This window comes from Liolophura sinensis, chromosome 8, assembly GCF_032854445.1.
Source record: "Liolophura sinensis isolate JHLJ2023 chromosome 8, CUHK_Ljap_v2, whole genome shotgun sequence".
Taxonomy (NCBI): domain Eukaryota; kingdom Metazoa; phylum Mollusca; class Polyplacophora; order Chitonida; family Chitonidae; genus Liolophura; species Liolophura sinensis.
In genome coordinates this window covers 22,580,832-22,597,449 of record NC_088302.1, presented here as the reverse complement: position 1 = coordinate 22,597,449, position 16,618 = coordinate 22,580,832, and the positions used below count along the sequence as shown (strand labels likewise).

The window sequence follows — 16,618 nt, the reverse complement described above, 5'->3', positions numbered from 1 at the left end:
TGCTGCAGTGATCATTGCAGTATCTGAGCCATTCAGCTTTCATCCCCTCTGTTCCATAGCCCTAGCTGCATATTATGCAAACAGAGTCAAGAATCTCTGGGGCTGGCCCTTTACTGGATTTATTTATTTGATTGGTATTTTACACCGTGCTGAAGAATATTTCACTTATATAAAGATGGTAAGCACAGTGGGCAGAGCTCCCGGGAAACCCAGAATCATCTGCAGATTGCTGGCTGACCGTCACACTTACGACCAGAGAGGAAGCCAGCATGAGATGGACTTGAACTCACAGACGGCATTGGTGAGAGGCTCTCTGGTCACTGCGCCATGCTGGCGTGCTTAACACTTCGGCCCTCGCCCTTTATTTGAAACATATGGATAATCGTAAGGCTGTAAATTAAAATCATCATGACCATTAATTAGCAGTAAAAAGGCAAAACATCCCTATAATGAAGTGACAAATGTTTATTTCATTGTGAACAATCAACCTCCCATAATGCCATGAACTGTATACCCCTCACCCAGAGAAATATTCACTGGAGATATTTGTGGTAATCACAAACTACAGGCTACATTTCCATAATCATTCACATCTTATATTCTTACTGATAGATAATATCAAATCATCGTAATTTCATTATTCATAGTATATAATACACACAAGCATACCCTAAAGGTACTTATCTCTCCTTGGAATCATTTGCCTGAAACATGGCTATATTACAGTCTTGGCCAGCAAACTGCATTGTAAATGAAAATGAACAGAAAGCTGGAATTTTACTCTGTTGTATTCTGATCTTCAAGGTATTTTAAATCATGTAACATAATTTCCCTGCGAAATATAAACAGTAATTTTGTATTCTTCCATTACACTAATTTTGATCTACAATTGACAAGATACAATTCCAAAATGACTTCACTGCTCCAGGATATACAGAGCACAAGACAGAGTGGACATTTTTTTCTTTTTTTTACCATTTTTAGGTCTTAAAGTTTTAATATTCAGATCAGCATTCCTAATATCAAGCAAATGGCTAACAAACAAATCTGAATCACTAAGTGCACAACTTACTCATATATACACCTTTATTTCCTAATTCACATTACCCAAAAGTTGAAGTCAGAAAAGTTGATGCCTGCAAAGTCCAAAGCGCATATACACTGTATCATGTTCTTGAGGTCTTGATATACACGCCCTACCTGCTCTTTAATTATACAACAGGGCTTATGCTACAAGTAACAGATGTTCTTAACAAAAATGGTTTCAGTTTGAATATGTGAAGGTATTTTATCTCCATGAAATCTTGAGGTGGGGGGAGATTTTATTTTCTGCTTTTACATGTTGTATGTTTCACTGCCTGGCCATCGTTTCAAGTTCCATACCAGGGAAATTTCAATGGACTAAGAATCCCTGTTGAAGCACTACATGTACATCTAGGTCTACCTGTAGGTCTACCTGTAGGTCTTCCAGCGCTTCACTTATTTCTGGCCCTGATGGTCGTATAGCTATGCTAGCAGAATGCTGATTGTATAGAAACGACCAGAAACTCTTGTGAACCATTTTAAATTTCTCGTTAAATATAATACTTCATATACATCCATGACTGTAACGAATAATTTCATCTATATTACATGTGCTGAACTTATCACTCTGGGCTATATGTAAAATAAAATTTAAGATGCCTTCTTAAAATTCTACTGGTATAAGAAATGTGTTTTGACCTTAACTGAAAATCTCCAGTCTGCGCTGCAATACCAGGCTGAACTAGTATGTGCCAAATTAATGTAAATTTTCAACAAAAATAGCACAAAGCGATATGTTTTTCAACAGAGATCCACCCTGATACCAAAGAAAAAAAATATCTCTATTTCTTTTATATTTCAAAATAAAAAATTTAATTTAAAGTTGGCAACAAGCCCAGTCAACATGAAACCGTTTATAGCCAGGTGTTACCTACACACCCTGACAAATGGCATACGAAATAGAACTGTCTTTAGCTACAAAATTCTTCTCAATAAAATATGTGTTCAATAAATCGTTAGTGGAAACAAAAATTTAGATTTGATGACATCTGTAGACTATCTGGCATATCTAAATGAAGTTACATCAAAAGTGTAAACCCATTCATGCTCCATTCACTGCTGATATCATTTTAAGTGTGTATTGTAAGTTAATTCATAAACATTTCTTTTGATGATTGTACTATACCCCGTTCTCATAAAAACAAGGTTGTGATGAAATTGTGGGCTGCGTATCTTGTGCAGGGTAGTACAGATTTATTTATTTATTTATTTTGTTATTTAATTGGTGTTTTACGCCATACTCTGCCAAGAACAATTCACTTGTACTGTTATAGAACAATTCACTTGTACTGTCCTCCCACCATGGCCAGTGTCATGGTGGGAGGAAAACGGGCAGAGCCTGAGGGAAGGGAAATATAGATCTGGCATGGGTTTTTCTCTTGACATAAGGTGTTATCAATATTATAGACCCATATTCCACTTACATGTATGATGTAAATATTAATTATGTTGTTGGCCTAGGTTTCACATCAACTGAATCAATGAGTTCAGAAGCACTCTTAAGGTAAACATTTTCAACAGTTGACATCTGCATGTTTGAATCTGCTGCCTACCTTGGATTGCGTTAAGCATGTCTAATTCTGGCTTTAATAACTGAACTGGCCCCAGTAAATTGCCTAAGTCAGAGTTTTTTTGGCCTCAGTCCAGGATGGAGTGTTTCTCGACAAATCTTAAGTCAAATGCTTCCTAAGTATAGTATTATGTTGCTTAAGCAAAACACTTTTGCTTCAGCAAAATAACTTAAGAAGTTTCAAGAAGCCGGAGCCAGAACATCAACAACATACTGTATCGCAGGTATGACAAAGCTGTTATTGGCTGTCATGATTCTATACATGTAAGTTGTCATAACAAGTTTCAATAGGATTAGTTCAACAGCAGATTTAAAGAGTTGAGGCATAAAAATCACATGTAAGATGGACTGAGGTTAGTAAGTTATTGTAGACCAGCTTTGTAATTTCATCAGGTGAGGAACAGAACTGCATCTAGTATAATATGCAACTTATCCTGGTAACTGAAGATATGACCTTACTAAACCCCTGTTGAAGCTAGCTAGCTACCAAAGATACATGTACATCTCTGAGAAACACCCATCTGCGTACATGCATGCACAGTTTAGACTGCTGTCGTTCATGTATGCATGAATGCACCTTGTCACCAGGAACTTATGAAAAATAATAACTGTAAGTAATGAAAATGATGTGGTTTCAAAATTTACACTTACAAGCAAAAACTTGGTGAATGCATGAATCTATGATTAAATGAATTACAGTAAAAAGTTTCACACCAATGGATATACAAAAGTGGCAATCAGTGGATTACCTGCCCTCAAAGAACAATACTGAAAGTGAAAGTCGGAAATGAAACTGCCAGACAAAGTGCATCTGACAGAGCAGTGCATTGCATAAGTGATTTTCACAAACACCATACTACATGTACACCATACATACATACAAACAAACAAACATAATTGGCATCAAAGGGAACACAATGAGCACTGTTTAAAGGCAGTAATTTAGTCGCATGTGTCAATCTTAGTTTCTTACACTTTAACGGCGGTTTTAACACTAACAATTTTTCATAGCTGTCTAGTTACCCCCCACTATTTCTTCAATTTTATTTTCCCTTCAACAATATAGTTTACCCAGTTCCTAAAAAACTTAACTTTGTCATGGAACTATGCAACAGCTTTATACAAGAAAATAGTACCACAGCTTTATCGAGTAAATCATGTTTGGAAAGGTACGCATAAGAACTTTACTTAAGAATTTTAAAGTATCATCTTTATGTACATAAAAATACACAAAATGTACCAGACGCCCCTATGGTTTTCAAATACATGCATACCCTGTTGCAATGTAAGGTAAAGTCAACAGATAAAAAAAACGGACTTACACAACTGAACTGGGACAACAAATAAAGCATAGATTGGCACGATAACTGCAATAATGAACAACTGTGGAGTACGAGAAATGTGAAAATCGGAATGATTTCGGAATTGATGATAACTGCTCTGTTTCACAAGAAATTAGTTTGCCATGCATTGGCACAATTCCAATTGTATCTTATAACAACAAATACGACAATATATCAATGAACGTAACTGGCAATTTAAAGCAATAAAATCAACTTAATTCTCCTAATGGCAAAGCCAACAGTGTAGTACCATTTAAATTTAAACACATAGCAAATTTGAAGTGCATGTATAAGTAATCTTCATTATTTCCTTGAACACATAAATCTGACAAACAACATCCAACAGAAACCATAGGCTAAAGGCAAACTTTGTTTTGCAACACACGTTAGAAATGAAAAATGAACAATTGTAAAGAAGACATAAAAGAAACTATACAGAAAAATAAAATAGATTATTGTTAGCACGCGGAGACAAACCAAACTCTCGAAATGTTCAACTATCTACAGTGATGATTCTATGAGCTAATGAATGGTTTTACTAGACCATAAATTCAAAATCCAATGAATTTCAGTGGCCAGTTATATTTACAGCACATAGGTATCAGCAGATGAAGTCAAAAACAATACAAAAAAGTCTATCTGACAATTTCAATTTCACACCAAAAATCAAAAAAAGAAAAAAAAACTGGAGTACAATAATGTCAAGTACATGTGTATGTATCTTACAAACAGGTCAAAGAATTTTGGAACTGTAAGGATATTACTTTCACCTCGGCAAACCCCAACACAAGTGTTTAAACAGCAGTCTATAAAGCAGAAACAATCACTTATTGAGCAAATTGGCCCCAATAATTTTAGAATTAATTTGATAATTGCCTTCCAAGCCAATACTCTGTTGCCAGTGTGTTTGGGTGAAGGTTTATTTGCCATTTCATTTCTTTTTGGTTTTAATTTTTCATTTGACAACAGATATTCTAACATGTGGAGTTTTCCTGTTACCCCCAGAATTCATAACAAATTCATGTGTTTATCAAAATCCAACACTGTAACTTCAACTTTCGCAGTTCTAACTACACACTGCAACAAATCCATGTTGATAAAGTTTGGATTTATGAATAATTTTAACAATTGACTATGAGAGTCGTTCAAATTAGACAATGTTGACCTACGCCTGTACTATCTTTCTCATTATATATTCGTGACAAGCAAGCTTACACTCCATAAGCTCAGTACTAAAACTGAATGCGTGACGACCAGGGGGAACAACTCTGCAGGCTACTGACCACATTTTTTTTTTTTTCTTCTTTCTTTTTTTTCCATTTTGTGCTGCTGTAGAATTGTAACATACCTGCCTTAAGTAATCCAGATTTTTTTTTTATAGCTGAAAACAAATTTTTTTGAACGCCTAAATTTTCTACTCCTACTTCCACTGAGTTTATGGACTGTAGGCCTGCAAGACCACAGTAGGGGTAAAGTGCTGTTCAGCAGTGAATTCACAATTGTAACTTACCAGGGAGAACAACTTTCAACGTTTTTGTTTCGAATTGCAAATTTTCAATCTAAACAAACCCACAATGTGTTGCTTGTGTTGAGTACGTATGCTAGACTCAAAGTTTATGATCAAAGGCATAAAATACTGCTAAAACGAAACCACAGATATTGACATTTTTGATTTCCCTTTTTGTCTTTCAGACTGTTTGATGATGTTACCTGCATGGTTAGCACTCACACACTCACATGTGTATATTAACACAAAGCTGTGTCATATGATTGCACTGTGCGATTCAATGTCAGACTGAAAAGATACAACTTGAAACATACGCACTGTTTGCTCCCCCTCTACTTCTTGTCTTTACTATCACACATAGTACAACCATCGGCACATGTCACCGGTGACCAATCAACAAGTCTGTTACAAATCCACCAGGACCTCAACGTAGTTCTGGGGGAAGAAACCGCTGACGCCATTGATGGATCCCTCGAACCAGTTCTCGTCTATACGGCTTGTCAGTGTCAGGATGTCACCTTCTTTGAAACCCAACTCACCCTCGTTTTCTGGTTCGAAATCGTACAGTGCCTTGCAGCAAGCTTTCTGTCTATTGGAATTATTGGGAGCTGCAAACGACAATAAAAGCATTCAAACAAAACTGCTAGATGCCCATCACTTGGTGTTCCCAATAATTTATGTCTAGATATGCTACTGGATTTTGTGATTTTTTTCTTCTCATTTTTTTACTTAACCAGCTAACTGTACCTGTCACATTATGTGTAAATGAAACTAACAAGGTTAAACTGGAATGTTCAGTTTTTTGTAAATGTTTAAAATGGTCAGAATGCTTTTCGACACAAGCTAAAGTGCTCTATATTCTTTCAATTAAAGTTCACAGTTTGCGCATTTCAACACCAGAATAATTTTCTGAAAAATGACCTACTTTTATATGTTATTTTTCCTTAAAAACCTCAGGTATGTTTGCCAAAAGTCTTAAATGAAACCATCATACGAAATTTTCTGCATTTGAACTTACCTTAATAAATTTTGTGCATTATCAGCTAATATCGATCTCACCTTAATATTTAGTACAGTATAAAAATATACAAATCATGGTAATCATTAGAAATAAATATGCAAATAAAATATGGGAAAGCGAAGACTGCAGAGGAAAATCTGGGTATCAGAGAAGATTCTGGCATTTAATATCCTACTGTACTCATACACAAGAACAGAATCACCGAGTGCAAATTACTTCTAAATGGTGGAAATGAAAAAGTACATATTCCAAATGTTCTTCCATGATTCTTCACCAATATGTTCACACTTGGGTGTCACAAACTTCAAATCAGTGGGAATTCCTTGCTGACGTGTGCACACATTGAGATATAGAGAAAATAGTCGAATTCTTAGTTCATACAATTCAATCTGCACCTGCTGACACAGATAAATATCTCTTGAGGCTGAAAGTTGCAGTTAACTACCGAGTAATACAAGACATCCATATACAGGTGGGTATTGTGTGTAAGCTAGCAACACAGCTAAGCAGAGCAATGTCACAAATGTCTGTGATTTTCTTTTTGTTTTTTTGTTTTATGCACACCTGCTCATTCCTCGTCACGACAGTCACAGCTTTTGTACATATACTTGCTGGTGTATATTCACAAATTTTTCCAGCCAGTACAATGGGTTCTTAAAGCCTAATCATTCATTCCAGTCCCGTCAACATGGCTACCTGGTTCTGGCTAACTCCAGTACGTGAATTCTTGTGATAAGATTTCACGCATAGAATACCTCATGTACTTCATATCAAACGAGGCCACGATCACCTGAGGCCAAATATGACATGAGAAGATCAAAACATCTTCTTCAAGTGTTTCAAATGTGCAAACAAAGTGAGCATAATATAAATATTGCTTTTAAAATGTGTGTGATAAAAAACGAAATGATACAGTACAATAAAAAAAAAATAAATAAATAAAATAAAAATGGAATGTGGAAGTGCTAATAGCCAAATAGTAGCATAAGTGATACATCTGGATTTATTTATGAGACCACTGCACTTGGACTATTTGTTTCCTTGGGAAATAACAACTCTTCCAGGATTACATGTATTTTGGCCACCTTGTAATAATGCCTACTTGAAGAAGTCTGGTCTCCATTTAAAGTGCTACATCCTGATGTAAACCAGACCTAACACTCAACCCATCTGGCCCTAGTTTTACAAAAGGATCCTAGCGTTTCGCAGGCCTAATCATCATGACATCACATACTGACGGCATAGGCCCTCTTGGAATTGTTACCAGCGTAACGTCATGGCCACTTAGAGAAACAGCCTCACGTACAACACTGACACTAAGCAGACCTAAACTTGCCATGTTCTTTACCACTGGCACAAGCCGAGGGAGTATGAGGATCACCAATTCTAAAGTTTTAGTCTTGGAATTGAGCACAGATCTGCTTATATGAGATTTCTGGCTGAAAGGGCAGGAGTGGTAATGCTAGAAGGCCAAGGAGGGTACAGCACTGATGATGATGATGATGCTGATGATGATGATGATGCTGTACTAGTAGTTAACATGTAGCTAATATAAGCTGCTTGAAGGCAAGAGTGTAAAGAGCATTGTCTAAATGCATAGGCAAGTTTGATAAAAATATGGCTGGAAAGTGGGCAACTACAAGTAAAGTGGGCAAGTGTGATACAATATGAATGAATACAGCAAAAGACTACAAGAAATATTCGTTATACATGCTTTTAAAGAACATGAAACTACCAACTTCTATATGGTAAAGACATAAGACATTATTTAACCTCTTTTTCTTAATGCTGATGATGCTGATACCAAAACTGTAAATTTAGAAGTTTCTATAAAAAATTCAGGCCAAGAATATATGAAAACATGGATTACACACCATCACCTACCTCAATACACCCACGGACAAAAAAAAAAACCCAAAAAAAAACAAAGGAAGAAAAAAAATACATCTACATTTTCTGTGACTTTTCCCTTTTCCCCTTAAAACGACATGACCTTTAACCCAAGAAGAGAAAACTAATCAGAAAACTGTCAAGCAGATGACCTTGTCCATGTAACTGCTACAATCTTTATCCGTGTAGGACAAGGTGACCTTGAGCATCCTTCTGAAACAGCCTATTTGATAGCTACTGCATGACAACATAAAGACAAGCAGACAGTAACCTAAACAGAGACAGTAACCTAAACAGAGACAGTAACCTAAACAGAGACAATAACCTAAACAGAGACAATAACCTAAACAGCCATCCTTTCCTCCCCCTACAAGCTTCATGCCTATACTCATAACACATGCCGGGTGCATACACTTACCATCATAATCTGTTGGGCCTAGTCAAAACAATTCAGGACAATTGTTACAGCATCAGTTTGTAGCGTGATCATTTGAGATATATAAGTAGAAAACAGTTCTAAACTGGATGGATTGGAAGCATTAGGTTTGCACTGCAAACGTTTTCACTCTTTACTTAGTTTTACAGGTACAAATGAGACTTCCATTTTTTTTTCTTTAAACCCACAACATTACTTTCTGGTGTTACCCTCAATGACACTTTGTATCACTGTTACCCTTTATGACACTCCTCACCACTATTTGAGAACACCTAATTACATTTCTCATCACTGCTACCCGATATGACAATCCCCATAGGCCTATCACTGTTACCCTTTATGACACTCCTCACCACTATTTGAGAACACCTAATTACACTTCTCAACACTGCTCCCCGATATGACAATCCTAAAAGGCCTACCACTGTTTAATACCCTATATGACACTCCTAATAGGCCTATCAGTGCTACCCTATATGACACTCCTTATAGGCCTATCACTATTACCCTATATGACACTCCTGAACACTATTTAAAGACTTACTGACATGCCCTACCAGTGTTAGTCTAGATGACACTTCCTACAACTGTTTATACCCAGAACAACCCTTCTTCCTACCACTAACTTAAATGACACAGCATCGAATTCTGCAGTACTCAGCTAAATGAGGTTCCTTCCACATAACCACTCTGAAATCCTATTCCTCAGAGTGAAACAGAGTGGTCTCTGCACAGTAACATATAGTGTACATCAACTTGCATAATTATGTAGAAGTTTGTGGACACATGTATATACAGCTGTATGCCAGTATTTCATTGAGTAACACATGCTATTTTTCACCTAAAATTTAGCATTTTTCAAGCGCCGCATTTTTCAAGCGCCACATTTTTTGAGCTTGATTTTGAAGGGTTCATCCACCTTTTTGTGTCACTTCAGAATTTTGTGCAGCTGGATTAACTTCTTTTTATAAATATTGAAGCTGGTGCATCAAAAATATCATTTTTATGGCCTTTATTGCGATTTCACATGCTAGATTTTAGGTGAAATACAGTATATTCAAAAAAAAATCTTCTTTCAAAGGATAATTACCCTAATTCCTCAACCTTTTCACATACAAAGAGCAACTTTCAGTGCAATTTATTTACATATTTAATCTGGTTTTGCAGATAAAATTACATTGCCAATTTGAGCTTCAAAGTGGGCTTTCAAAAGCATAATTTCTTCAGTCCACACAAAATAATACCTTCAGAATGTGCTTAAATGAACACCTTGCAAACTTGTAAAAAAGTTGAAGAATTACAGTACTTGTATATTGTACAAAAGTCTGGAATAGTTGGAATTAAAGCTGCGAGGTGGGGATTGCACAGTCAGGCTGCTGCTGTCTGTTTTTGATTTCTACTTTTTTCTTCTGGTTTCTCTTACCTCCAAAATCGGTGAAATCAAAAGTGCCTGTGTATCATACACAAAACAACACTTACATGTTGTACACATGATAAGCTATATTGAACAAACGGACTTGTGGCAAAGTCTAAGCTTTGTCACCTGTATTCTAAATGAACATATATACCTTCTGACTGCCAACCATTTTGTACATTTATCGCCATATATCAACTGTAAGAAATGTAGTTATGAAAACTGGAGTAAAAGGCAGCTCAGCATCTCAAACAGAACTGCACTGTTCCATTAAATTTATCCCAAATGGACTTCTTTTCCAGTAAGGCCAGTAGAAAAAAACACAGCTATAACATACATGTACCATAATACCACAGTTCTTTGCACACAGCTAACTAGGAAAATCCAGAAAAACTGAATTATATGTACAGGTAGACGAGTAATCCTGTTTAGCCCTGCTGAGGAAAATAGAACAGCTGACCCTAGTTAATACTTATGGGAGGCTGAGACTCCCACCTGGCTTAGGCCTTTACACCTTTTCAAGTGTCTTTTAACGAGCATAAGACTGTGACACTAGAGTACTTGAGTAAGACAGTGTTGTGCTAACAAGCTCACCTGTGGAGTAGGAGGGAGGATTGTTAGAGGTGAATGTGTAGCTGCCCGTGTCAGAGTCGTTGTCGTACATCGGTGACGGTGACGCGCTCCTCCTGCCGGACGACACCCGCTTGGGAATGTGCAGGGTCCTAGGTTTGCTGGCAGCCTCATTACGTCTGTAACATAGTGTTTAAGAGATTCCGCAAGTTAGCATTTTTCCAAGTCACACAATTTGCTTGATTCTAATTGATTTATCCACCTATGGGTTCCACATTAAGTCTATTTAGTTATTTATTTGATTGGTGTTATGCCCTACTACTTAAGAATATTTCACTTATATGACAACGGCCAGCATTACAGTGGGAGGAAACCGGGCAGAGTCCGGTGAAAACCCACAACCATCTGCAGGATGCTGGCAGACCTTCCCACATAAGGCTGGGGTTCCACAATAAGAGTTTTGTGTGAAGTTATATTAATTTCTTACATTCAATCTAATCTCCTAAACTAGAGAGCACTTCTGGAGCAATGAAAATGTAAAAGTTCTTTCGAATTTGTCCCAGGTTAAACATTCACCCCAAAAAATTCCACAAAGGGTGGAATTTTTAAATTCAATTGAATAAATGAAGTTACTTGTCTTCCAGGGTGTCCATTAGTGAGGAAAGGACATCAGCCGCTTGACGATGATAATCCATCTGGGACTGAATGAAGGAAATCAATTGGGCGACTTGCTCTACCTGAAATGACAAGCAATTATGACTGAATGAACAAAATCAACTGGGCCTGTGCCTCTACTAGTATTCTGGCTTACTGAACCACTTGTGGACCACTTGTTCTACTTGAATTTAGAAACAAGACCATTCCTTTTTCATGAACAATAAAGAGATTTTACCTATCATGATTGCATAACAAAGGATTATGAACATGAAAAATGCAGCTCACAGTGACCTTGAACATTACATATACAGGTTAAAGAAAACAAAACAAAAAAGGGGGAGCAAATAGAAAACTATGATATGAATATACCATTACAACAGGCACTTTACATACATGTATGAATGTACAAGCCAGGTGCTATTTTCACAAAACTTCTTCAGTTACATTTCATAAAAGACGTTGTCCAGCTTCTTTCAATAGCGTCTAGCTTCTTTCAAGGGCATCTAGCTTCTTTCAATGGCATCTAGCTTCTTTCAATGGCGTCTAGCTTCTTTCAATGGCATCTAGCTTCTTTCAATGGCATCTAGCTTCTTTCAATGGCGTCTAGCTTCTTTCAATGGTGTCTAGCTTCTTTCAATGGTGTTGTCTCGGTTATAGTGCCATAAAGTGATGTCATTTACACGAAAAGCTACGAAAAATTGATTTACAAAGTTTTTGAAAGTTGTCCAAGTATCATTCAAGAGTAGTCCTAGATTTTCTATTTTTTAACGAAACTTACATCATTTTCCAATAAATTATGCATTGCTGTTTCTGTCAATTCTTTAGATTCTTCAAATTTTTCTTCTGAAATACGGATTTCTTCTTCACCAACATTGGAACCTAGAAAATAAATTTAAAGACTTGATAATTTAAAAACATTCTCACTGCACCATAACCATGGCACAAATGTGAAATTCAAAGCACTCCTTGGCCATACTAAATTACAGCTTATATGAGAAATAACCTTCAAAATGCAATGTCCATTATCACGGGAAATTCAGTCAATAAATAAAAATAAGAGAGTTTTGACAACAAAAAAATAACTAAACATGACGATTCTCCAAATTCTGATGCTGTGCAATTCCTTGGTTATTCCAAAGTGCATTTTATCTCCTACACGATTAGAACACAAAAGTGCCTGGGAAAGTCACTGCACGTAGAGAGTGACTTCACAAACACACGCTTGCTGACAAATTAAATGCACCCTGAGAGAGCTTCAAACATGTAAACCATGGATGGTTCTACATGTACTTTTATTTACATGTAAAATATCAAAATCATCAGCATCCGTTATGAACCTTAAGCAGGACTCAGCAGGAAGAACAAACATTATGCAACTTCTCATGATGCCATGTGGGCAGGACTGTAATATAAGATATTTTTTCTTTTATGTATCTATATATTTTCTTCTTCTATATACTTCAAGTAAAAGCATACAAAACACAAATTACAAGTGGCATCTAACTTACGAATTTTGAACTTTCTGAAAAGCTTTTAAACATGTTTTCATTCATAAATCATGAACAGATTAAAAAATTAATTATTTTTTTTTCTTTACCAAAAAGAAAAAGATTTACTGCCTTTAAAATATGTATGCCACCAAAACTTATAAAACCTATTACATGCCAAATAATGTAAATGTTAGAAAAAAAAATAAAAAGAACTCCTTAACTTAGAATTCCAGCACCCTGAACAATGGGGACCTACACCAAATCAATACAAAAACCCACCACCAGGAATAAAAAATGTGGAAGTTCTTCAGCAAATTACACTTAAATCATGGAAATTAGAGGACAAAACATGTTTCCTGTAAACAATGACAGTGAAACTGTCTTTTCATACTTTATCTCTACAACTGAAAAACAGAATTTAACCCTAAAACTAGTCACCACTTGTGAAGCATGTAAATGAATGGGTCACTCAACCTTGGCAGTGTAAAGCATGATGGGTGAATGTCTTACGATATTCATATATTTATGTGATGTTTCCAGCTGTACTCAAGCATAATTCACTTATTTGAATGTGGATATCATTATGGTGAGAGGAAACCAGGGCAGAGCCCGACTGAAACCCTTGACCATCTGGAGGTTGCTGTCAGACCTTCCCAAGCACCGTGAAGCATGTAAATGATGTATTATGGTTTTACTCCACCTTGACAGAAGTGTGAAGCATGCCATGATAAGCATATGTATATTTATATATAATACTTATGATAGATGCATACAATTTGCCTTGAGAGATGAATTCTATTTGCAGACAGTCACTTGACAATAAAAAAAGCAAATACTGCAAAAATGTCTTTGGGTGGTTACATTTCTACCATGACTGAATAAAAATTTCATCATAATTTCTAGGATGATGCTAATAATGTACTCTAGATTAGTTGTATTTAGAGCTTACTCCTTAAAATGTCAGGGATGCAGCTATGTACGAATTAAGACAACTTAATGCTGTAAAGACAAAGTATGAGAATTGCTTAAAGTTCAATGAAACACTGTGAGAATTATACAAGTGTGCAGATTGTAAAGGTTCAACCCTGAACAATTACACATATGCATTATTCCCACCTCTAAAGTCCTCTCACAACTTCCTGCTAATTAACTGATTTTGCTGGGAGTACACCATAGATATGTTCAAAACTAAATAACACACACATGTATGCCTCAATAAGGACTATTTATGAAACCAAACGTGACTGCTCATATCTATATATATTACCACTTCCTGCAGCTGAATCAAAAACACATACATAAAGGAATAATTATTCGCAATTTATTATATGTCATTTCAATAAACATTTCTTCCCAATGCACTTTTGATCTGTTATCTACCTGTGCACAGATATATAAACGTTTATCCATACACATCATGCACAGATGACGTATGCTACAACCGGTATAAAGACAAATTTTAGCCAAATTTACACTACGCTAGTTATGCATCCCACATTAGCATGAGCATTTGGTACCTGACAGTATACTGTTTGAAAACAAATTGCACATGTACACCATGGCCCAGTTGTTCAAAAGTGTATTAGAACTTAAGCCAGGTATTGACTTTAGTCCAGACTAAAGTGCCATTTACCCTGTATTAGGATGAGACTGGTATTAAGATTTAAGCCTGGCTTAACTTTCAAACACTTCTGAACAACTGGGCCCATGTCTTCCACTGTATTTTTGGAGAACTGTAGGCCTGACTAAAAAAGAATTCTTTTCGTAAAGTTCACCTCAGCCTCTAAATTTTCATCCAGTAAATAAAATTCTTTATATTTTATTTACATAGAAGGTTAAAAATTGAAACTCTTGGCGGTCACATGGAACACATGTACACTAAGGTTGAATGGTATACGCAGCATGGTCTTGACCACACCATACTCAGAACCCTGTGCTAGGCCTTCACCTTAAGGGAAGGTCCAACAACTCCACAGAACATGGTTGTGGTACTAGCCAGCTGTAGTGTCCATAACAACCAACTCTTTATGAGTGAAGTTTGATACGAAAATATATTGCAGTTTATTTGAAAACAAAGTTCCACAGCCATACCATGATATACATGTGGTCACATAGAGTTATTTAGCGCTAGCAGCATGTAATATACATATCGTTGAACCATTTATATACATTTTATGTGATAGGGCTTTACTTTTGGCCGCTTGACAGAAATCCGTGAATCTGATTGATTCTCATCATGACTCTGATAGACCAAAACCAGGTGAATCTGCTTGGATTTCCCTCAAGTCCAATTCAAACTAATATTTTTTTTTTCACAACAGAATACACATTGTTTTATAGCTGTCAAAACACACTGCTTTGTGGATTTGAACAAGATTCTGGGTCATTATTGTAAAGTGAAGCTATGGGAATTATCTATATAAATTCTAGTTAAAAATGATCAAAATGAAAGCCTGTGTGACATTGGAAGATGTTCAGATTTTGCCATCTAAAGCCCAAGCACCACACTAGCATGCTGTAATATCACAAGATCCTTTACTGCATGAATAATGACCTTTAGATTTGCATGTGATGCATTTCACCACACATGTGAACATATATATATATATATATATATATATATATATATATATATATATATATATATATATGTGTGTGTGTGTGTGTGTGTGTCAGTTCATGCTATTCTGCTGGTGTATAATTTGACCAAGATTTAGCTGCAAGTCCATGTATTACACATTCTAGCCATCTGAAAAAGTATTCACTTTTTAATTCAAATATGGAATATATTGCTGTCAAATTGTTTGTCAAAGTTTAGAATACAATTAATTTATGCATGTATATAATTTCAAGATGCTGACATCCATGTAAATCCTATACATATGGTCAGCTGTGAACAGCGAAATTTTTTTACACAGCTTAAGTCATATTACAACAATTACAATTTCATAACTTTCTTTCCAATGCCAATATTTCAAATATTTCAAGTAACTTTGGCTTTTTTAGAAAATTTAGGGCAATGTTTCACCCATAGGCTTCTGATTTAAACCAGTATGATCATGTCTGATGCATAGCTTTATCCACAATTTAGGTTTTCATCTTGGGAGCAATTGTTGGCACACAACTTCGAAACAACATAATACAAACTGGCCAAAACATCTGGCAGGCCTATACAAGTTTTTCATTTTAAAATTTTAATTTTTTTTTTTTTTTTCACAAACTTACTACTTTGTAAAAAATGTTCTTACTGAACTTGGGGCACGAAAAAAGTAAGCTGTTTATCCACCATGCACTGCCAACTTTATTTGCATCATTACATCAAACATGTAGCAAAACAGCAACCATTCCTGATACACAGGCTAGCAATAGCTTTTATGTTCATGCAAGTAAGATAGAGCCTACAACTGAAGTGAGGCAGATGAGAGCATGATAACATAAAACAGAAGAGGGTGAAATCATACAAGAGACTCAAGATGAGCTATGAAAGGGGAACAACTCTTACCTCCTGACAGATCATGAAAGTGAAAACAAACAACAGGGGTTAGAGAATACAAAGATCGTGAAAGCTGAATGAAAATCAAGCAATCCAGATGAAAGGTATTTCAATAAAATGACGAAAATGATGAAAAAGAGATGG

General features: G+C 36.0%; 1 protein-coding gene across 4 annotated transcripts in view; it reads right to left on the bottom strand.

Annotated features, from left to right (window-relative positions):
• Positions 1-447: 447 nt before the first annotated feature.
• The window catches only part of LOC135473115 (endophilin-A3-like), a 44,811-nt gene continuing 28,640 nt past the window's right edge, over positions 448-16,618 (bottom strand). Inside the window, exons 7-11 of one of the 4 annotated variants that reach the window (XM_064752942.1) lie at positions 12,270-12,372; positions 11,468-11,571; positions 10,859-11,013; positions 8,833-8,850; positions 448-6,111 (exon numbers count right to left, since the gene is read on the bottom strand). In XM_064752942.1, the coding sequence (XP_064609012.1) occupies positions 5,909-6,111; positions 8,833-8,850; positions 10,859-11,013; positions 11,468-11,571; positions 12,270-12,372 (583 nt within the window). In that variant the 3' untranslated portion in view covers positions 448-5,908. Of the gene's footprint in view, positions 6,112-8,832; positions 8,851-9,723; positions 10,301-10,858; positions 11,014-11,467; positions 11,572-12,269; positions 12,373-16,618 lie in introns of those variants that run through there. The other 3 variants (XM_064752941.1, XM_064752943.1, XM_064752944.1) reach the window with 3 other exon arrangements.